At 38.2% G+C, this 8,712-nt stretch overlaps 1 protein-coding gene across 1 annotated transcript; it reads left to right on the forward strand.

Annotated features, from left to right (window-relative positions):
• Positions 1-1,617: 1,617 nt before the first annotated feature.
• Positions 1,618-8,269, forward strand: MSTN (myostatin). Its single transcript, XM_061457761.1, has 3 exons — positions 1,618-2,123; positions 4,270-4,643; positions 6,893-8,269. The coding sequence occupies exons 1-3, from the start codon at positions 1,751-1,753 to the stop codon at positions 7,271-7,273; spliced, it is 1,128 nt and encodes a 375-aa protein (XP_061313745.1). The 5' UTR covers positions 1,618-1,750; the 3' UTR covers positions 7,274-8,269.
• The last annotated feature ends 443 nt before the right edge of the window (positions 8,270-8,712 follow it).

The raw sequence follows: 8,712 nt of genomic DNA on the forward strand, positions 1-8,712 counted from the left end.
CTACCTAAAGCCCCTCAAAATCACAAGTAAGATCAGTACTTTTAAAAAAGATTCATACTGTGAATCATCCTATGCGTCTTCCATAAAAATACATTTCCAGCACTTGAAATGCACTAGAAGTCTGTTTAAAATATGTTATAGGCACGACAGGCAGTCTCCACTGCAAATCAAATCTATCCTGACTTCTAGTTCCACTGAACCATGAGCCAATTTATGTTGCCACATGTGAAAAGTAGCTGCAGCATACTCTTGTATAAAAAGCAAACGCTCAGGAGTAAAACTGCTTTCTTTAAATGCATATTTTGGCTGAAATCAGAATACGAGGGTCTGACACTAAAGCCATAGGCCTGGAATATGTGAGTGTGATACATCCATCACTTTACACCAGGGTAGGACAATCAATTTTAATTGAGTACTCATGATTTACGTCACTGGTCATGAGCTTAATATTAGGCTCAGTTCTGTGCTATGCAATGAATTTGCATGCCCTGGAGAGGTGATACAAAACAATATGAATGACCAGGCAGAAAGAAACTCTTTCAAAGTATCTTTCCATATACCAATGTTTTTCTTAGATGCACATGTGCAAAAAAACGCTGTTTGCCATATATTTTGGTTGCACTTAGAATGGGAAGAGAAACTCAGTGAGAAACTGAGTCCTAAGTCAGATAAGCCAACTTTAGCATATTGTATGAAATTCTAGGATTTCCCTTTGCTGTAACATACAGATCCCAAACATACAAATATATACAATATATACAAATTCCAGGGTTTCTCTTTGCTGTAATATACAGCCTGTGCTGACCAGTAAGCCCCAGCCCCCCCAATTGTGAGTTCCACAATTCTTGCTAACAGCACATCAAATATGAACTACATTACTGTAAAATTTTATAAGCCATAACCTGTAAGTATAAAATCACATCTGGATGTACCTCTAATGCAGAAAACATATTAAAACTGTGATTTAAAAAATATAAGCAGAATACAGAGGACGTACAAGTGTTTGAGTAGAAAGCAAAAGAACACAGAAAGGTGTCACTTAGGTTGGCACAATACATTTTAAACAGAAATAATACGTTTTAAACAGAAATAGAAGATTACATGGAAAAAGAAGATATAGTACAGATTTAAATGTATATATATTTATGAATATATTTTAGTTGTTGAACAACATAAATTAGTACGGTTTGCAGTGCATTTCTAAAGTATTTTTTTCCCTGCCTGCTAACAGCAATCCCTCAGGGTTTTTCATCTAAATAGTACAAGCTTTCAAGTCAAAAAGACTGGTATAAGCCTGAAGCAAGTTTAGAGAGAGGTCTGTCTTGATTTACAGTACGAGTACACGGTTGGTATATATTTAAGAATGACAGTGCTGTCTTTCAGTACTGCTGCCTACAATACTTGGAAATATATCCTTTCAGTATGCAAAGACATATCCTCTATGAAGCACCCAGATAAATCAGTTCACCCTTGGCTGTAACTAAATGCTGTTTAGTGACTTGTGATTGACAGGGCTTTACCCTCTGACAGCCAGATTCATTGTTGGGACAGCAACCAATCGTCGGGTTTGACGACATGAGCCTAATCAAAGTTGCAGTATAAAAAGCCCCCTTGGAATATATAAGGTACACCAGTGTGGCAAGCTGTCTCTCAGATTGCATTTGCTTTCACGGATCTGTTTAGTACTGAAAGGGAAAGGGGGAGGGGAAAGGAAAAAAAAAGGGAAAAGCGCTGCACTGAATGTGAGATCATGCAAAAGCTAGCAATCTATGTTTATATTTACCTGTTCATGCTGATTTCAGTTGATCCGGTGGCTCTTGATGACAGTAGTCAGCCCACAGAGAACACTGAAAAAGACGGACTGTGCAATGCTTGTACGTGGAGACAGAATACAAAATCCTCCAGAATAGAAGCCATAAAAATTCAAATCCTCAGCAAACTGCGCCTGGAACAAGCTCCTAACATTAGCAGGGATGTTATTAAACAACTTTTACCCAAAGCTCCTCCACTCCAGGAACTGATTGATCAGTATGACGTCCAGAGAGATGACAGTAGTGATGGCTCTTTGGAAGACGATGACTATCATGCCACCACCGAAACGATTATCACAATGCCTACAGAGTGTAAGTAACCCTGCTGCTTTCGCCTCCCACCACTCCTCCGAGAGAGTTCTCTCTCTGCTGTAGAGCCACGCAACTCCTCCTCAGGCTCTCCCAACAGGCTGCTGGCTGAAGTCTGCTAGAGGGAGGGAGGAGAGCATTATTACTAAAGAATTTGAGCCAGGTTCAGATGACTGTGTTGTGATCCTTTGTTTTACTGTTCCGTTTTCAGCTCCTTGTAACGTGTATGCCCTGTGGCACTTAGGATTTGCCCATTGCCTTAGAGAGCAAAGGGAGATCTGCAGTTTAGTTGATTTTTGGTATCTGCAGTACTCAGGGCATTTCCCATCACAAATATAAAGAACAAGTGCAGCTAATGAGATAACTATGTATTTCTGAGGGAGGTTTCACTGGCCAGCATTTTTAGAAGCAATAGAAATCAGCAGAAATACAGCTTAGAGCACCAGACCTACCTAACTGCAACATGTTATAGCAAGTGCAAGTATAGAGTTAAATTCTTGCTTCTTTGCTGATACCATAAACTAGCACCACCCACCTCCGAGTTAAAACTATATATTTAAAGCAAATATGTGTGTAACAGATTTAACTGTTAAAATGTCCATGCTACAGCAATCAGCTCCAGTAGTCATGCCAAGGAAGAATGAAGGCATTTACTGAATGAGCAGATTCTGAGTTATCTTCTGAGTGCTAAACATCTGCTATGGCTCCTATCAAGTATCTTTTGCATGGCTAATACTGTAGTATCTTATGTTCTTCATCAACTAAAGTATTTGGCTATGGCAGCTGTTTTTTTAAATAACATGAATATGATGTCGAAAATTAAAAAGATGACAGGACATATATGGCATGTTAGCAGTTACAGATATCATTACAATATGCATACTAGAATAATATCAGCTGCTCTAGCCAGCTGTACTTATCTATGAAGAAGTAACTTTATCTGTAAACTTTTTCAACTCATTAATTAGCATGTACTTAATGGCAGTATATTCCTGCAGCCTTATCACAAAGTTGAGGTCTGCCAGCAATTTTATTTGAGCCTATTATGTCCAAGGCTTTATAACATTTTTTAACTAAATTGTCACATAATTACAGTGACTGAAGAAAAGTCATTGCGCTTCATTGATCCAAGCTCATTTCCTACTCTTTATAAAAAGCCCTTGAACTATTTTAAATGCACTAAAGAGACAGGTATCTTAAGTGGTGAGATTTATGAATGTTAAAGCCCTGCACCATTTAAGATTAGTATTACCCATTTTATCCTGGCATGGAAAGACATTGCCATGACCAAGTATGACAGCTGCTTCATAGGCTACAGGAAGGAGGAACGCAGCACTGCATGTGACTTTCCTATAATATTAATCAAATGAAAACAAAATGATCCTTAGATTAACACTCTTATTTTTTTCCCCATTCAGAAAAGAAATTAAAGCAATTGTGTAGTTTGCCCACAGCTGCCTCTGAATACGGGTAGCACACTAAGGTTATTTGGTAAATTAGGAATAGCTATATGATAGCTATTAACACATATTGAATCAGCTTATGCAAAGTTGCTATTCTGCATGCTTTATGAAGGTCCTCAGATGGTGACTAGCAGAAGTGAGTTTGTAGCAGTCACTGTGAAGTCAAATAGGCGGTGTCCTCTCCCCAAGTAGTTTTTGTTTGGGAAAGAGGCTTTTTTGTTGTGCAGGTCAGCCCACAGCACTGATAGCACTGGTCAGAGCCCTGATCAGGCAGAGGACCACAAAGGTCCTCTACAGTGTTTACCTTCTTGTGATTGTCTATCATTTCCAAGTTTCAGCCTGAGCATACCTCCACTCTGCTTAGCCTATGGAGCACAAGGCACCAACTAGAGTTAGAAAATGGTTAGCCAAACCTCATTTTAGCCTGTTTACAAAACAATCATAGGTTCCTTGTCACGTAGTATTACTTTTAGGTGATAGCACAATGATTTCATTGACATCCATTTAATTTGCTGCAAAGCATAAACCAGAGAAAATGAATTAAGTTAAATCCACTTTGTCACTGGTACTGTTTGTAACATATTGTAAGTCGTCCTACATGGAAGAAAAAAATAAAAATGGGGTTTATATATGAATATTTCTTTTTGTTCCCTGTTCAGTAATCTGTTCTTTCCATTCATTTATAGCTGATTTTCTCGTCCAAATGGAGGGAAAACCAAAATGTTGCTTCTTTAAATTTAGCTCTAAAATACAATATAACAAAGTAGTAAAGGCACAATTGTGGATATACTTGAGGCAAGTCCAAAAACCTACAACAGTGTTTGTGCAGATCCTGAGACTTATTAAACCCATGAAAGATGGTACAAGATATACTGGAATTCGATCTTTGAAACTTGACATGAACCCCGGCACTGGTATTTGGCAGAGTATTGATGTGAAGACAGTGTTGCAAAACTGGCTCAAACAGCCAGAATCCAACTTAGGCATCGAAATAAAGGCTTTTGATGAGAATGGACAAGACCTTGCTGTAACCTTCCCAAGACCAGGTGAAGATGGATTGGTAAGTTTCTTGAGAAAAATCCAATTTAAATATCTTGCATTTTATTGAAAAGCATTTAAATTGTGTTTGAAGTATAAAATGGAAGCATTGTTCAGGGAACAGAAGTTCTACATATCCAAATCTTCTGTTCTTTGCTCTCTCATTATGTCAAAATCAATAGCATTCCTGTGCCTCTGTTTCCCTATTTGAAAATTTGAGTCAAATTGCAGTATTTCAGAGCAATGTTGAGAGGCATTAACTAGAAAATGTTTTGGTACTGATGGATGGTATGATCAAAGTAACATTATTTTCAAATTTGAGAGCAAAAACTGCTTAATAAGCAGTTATTTTGCATAAAGCTAAAAGAATAGTGGTTAGATTCTTTCATTGATAGGAAAGATGCCTCAGATATTGCTGCGAAAGTGAAGGGGTTTCTCCCTACAGTGTATGCATATATTTTCTATTAGCAATAGCAATAATTATCTACGTTTATGAAGGTGAGAACAGATATTCATAATGTTGAATTCTGTACCTTTCAGTATGTGATAAAGTGCATCGTTCCACCTACTAGAAATGTTTGAATAGAGAAATTCTGTTTGATACAATAAGTGAGTTGTTATTATTATAAGAAAGAGCATAAAATAACTATCTGGTTTCTTTTTGTAAGTACAAATTAACAAATTAAACCTGAAACATACCAGTTAAAATAGAGCATTTTCCTTGTTACCTGTTTCTGCAAATAACAACCTGTAAAAACTCCTGAGCTTATCACAACCAAGAAATCCCTCCTTTTGAATAAAAAAGGATATTTTACTTTTACTTCTATGCAGTAGGTCAATCAGTTTATCGTAGAATCATTTTGTTTGGAAAAGACCTTTAAGATCACTGATTTATGTAGCTGTGTAACGTTTAACTTCATAACAGTATAATGCAGTTAAAAAGGAGTTGAAGGAAAAACACTGTGATATCTTAAATGTAGATCCAGCATAGGTGTGGATCTCCCATACTTGAAACAGGCAAGCTGGATGTCATGATAAGGAACGTCCTCACTACCTCCATCCATTCAAATGATAACCCATGTGGATAACACATGGTTATCATCATTGATAAAAACAAACTGATTCAGCAGCAGGGCCGGGTTAGATGCATGGCTGATAATGGGAAAGGAAGTTTCTTCTCTTCCCTCTGGCTCCTCTCCAGCGGCTCCCGGTACAGGGACACTCCTCTCACCAAGCCCCTCCCCATATCATTTACCTTCGGGAGGAGTGTATCCAGCAGCTGGACAACTTGTAGCTGTAGAGGTGGGTATCTTGGAAGGCACAAACCCACGTAACAAAGTTAGCTGGACTGCTATTTACTCATAGGGAATGGTCTTCCTTCGTGGGGCAGTTCAGTCAGTGCCACAGTGACCCACAGGACTGAAATCAGTGTGTGGAAGGGAGGAAACTCCGGGAGCTTTTTCAAACTCGTGATTGTGAAGGCTGTGATTTCTTTCTATTCTCAGTTGGTGACTGTGGAAACACACCTTCAGCAGGAGACACGTGGCTCGGAGATCTGCCAAAGTACATTCCTGGCCACAGGGCTCTTTCTAGAGTCAAAATATTAGCTGCCCCTCCAAATTCAGGACAGCAAATCCAGCCCTTTGGCAGAGGGGAAAGTTGTGAAGTACAAGTAACCTGAACTAGCAGGAGGAACACTTATTTCTACTGCCAGTGCAGTAATTCAAACATGACAGCAACTTCTTCCTTTTTGGTCTGGACAAGAAGCCTTCCCCATATCCAGAAAGCCTGAACTCAGTATTATTTTAAATGGAGGGACTTTCAGAGGGATTCAGAAAAGGGAGACCAGCAACAGTTAGTTCTGTCCTTTAAAAGTTTTGGGAGTTCTGTTCTTATTTTGGAGTTTAAAACAAACCCCACATCAAAATAAAAATCCAGCATCTTCCAAAATTTCTGAAACATTCCTGTAGCAGGTAACAAAAATGGTGCTAGCACTGAGGTAATGATGATTTCAGGAACAGATACCCAGGAATTAAAGCTCTTTATAGAGGAACAGAAGGGAAAGCTGGTCCTCAGCATGAAAAATAGGAGTAATCCTTGAGCGGAGATCAGCTGTAGGAGAGATTTGCAGGAGGACTCAGTTTTGTTTAGAAAAAAATGATTTGAAAGTGTTAATTTGATACATCTATGTCTGAAATGCTTACTTGCATGTTTTTAGTGAACTTAGGCATACCTGATTAATGCTTCTGATTCATTCTCCTCTCCTCACAGAACCCGTTTCTAGAGGTCAGAGTTACAGACACACCGAAACGGTCCCGCAGAGATTTTGGCCTTGACTGTGACGAGCACTCGACAGAATCCCGATGTTGTCGCTACCCACTGACGGTGGATTTTGAAGCTTTCGGCTGGGACTGGATTATTGCCCCTAAAAGATACAAAGCAAATTACTGCTCCGGAGAATGCGAGTTTGTGTTTTTACAGAAGTACCCGCACACTCACCTCGTTCACCAAGCCAACCCCAGGGGTTCGGCAGGCCCTTGCTGCACACCCACCAAGATGTCCCCTATCAACATGCTGTACTTCAATGGGAAGGAACAAATAATATACGGCAAGATCCCGGCCATGGTTGTAGATCGCTGTGGGTGCTCATGAGGTTGTCGTTAGATCCACCACTTTGTATATTGTGGAAGCTACCAAAAGAAAAAGTTATACCCCCCTCACCAACCAGTCTTTGAAACTGTGAAGTTACGTATGCAAGGCATTGCCGACATCCTACATACTGTATGACAGGCAATCGTACAGATTTAGTGCAGCACCAGCTACAGAATGTGAACTAAAGGACGATACAGATACCTGACCTGGCTGGCTTTGAACCAGCGAAACAGAAAATCTACAATCGAAATCACCGGATTTAACACACAAAGTTCTTACATTGTGAGGGAATCAATATTCAGTCATTCAGACGCAAATTTATATGCAGGTTTCAGTACACTTTGGTAATCAAAAGCAAGCTCCTTCTCACCTGAGGGCAGAAGGAGAGGGCTTTTAAGTCCATTTCTTCACAGCTTCACTTAATATTGTATTTACAGGAAAATATATACTGGTTACATATACACCACTACACAATACCACCAGAATCATCCTTAAACACTTGAATATATAGTGCAGAATTGTGAAATGTATCAGACAAAATTCCACATACATGGACAAATCCTGAAATTAGGGATGGCATAGTGTATTTAGCGTGTTTCCATTCCTTCTTCTCACTAGTATGTTAGTAATCGATGGCAATGGTGCTACGTAAGCAGGTTGAGTAAATAGATAGTTATCTAAGTGAAAGAATTTAGATTAATAATGAATTTGCCCTATCCTCAGGTACACTATTCAACATTCGCAAGAAATAGATATTTTTTAAATGAAAAGGAATAGTTTTCTAGACATAGTAAAACAAAAGGCAGCAGAGAAGTCTAACATTCAAATCGCAATCCCACATTATAACCTGCCTTTGCAACATTACCATTTGCACTAAGATAAACCAATGCAAATAGTTGGTTGCTACAGATATTGTTTAAAAAAAAACACTTTGATATAACTGACTTATGTAATATGTATGCATCAATATTTTGTAAATAAATGTTTATTTTTTAATCACTGTTGGTATATGTTCATCACAGGAAAAGAATAACTTTAATCTGTACTTTAGTTTAATAAACAAAAGCCAATATTCTCTTCATAATATAATTTCCTGGCTTTTAACACAAATAATATGTAGGAACAATGCAACAAAGTAAACCATATGTTGAGAATTATACTACATTTTATATGTTTTTTACATTGGTATGAGCCATCTGTGATAAATGATGGGTGTTGACATGTTTATAAGGTTCTTTGGGTTACTGTTTTTATGGTCATTTTGATCCACAACTGAATTTCCATACTTTGAATGTTATGTCCATAAACAATGATGATACCACAAAAGATTGCTATTAAATGCATTTTATTATATTTAAAAGTTTGCAGCAAAGCATTATCTTTATTTGAGCAAACATACTACACAGATTTCCACACTAATTCTGTACATTTTCTTATGG

Source organism: Pezoporus flaviventris, unplaced genomic scaffold, assembly GCF_033815535.1.
Source record: "Pezoporus flaviventris isolate CSIRO_AGI_PZ_B2104156 unplaced genomic scaffold, CSIRO_AGI_Pfla_v1 ptg000001l, whole genome shotgun sequence".
Taxonomy (NCBI): Eukaryota; Metazoa; Chordata; class Aves; order Psittaciformes; family Psittacidae; genus Pezoporus; species Pezoporus flaviventris.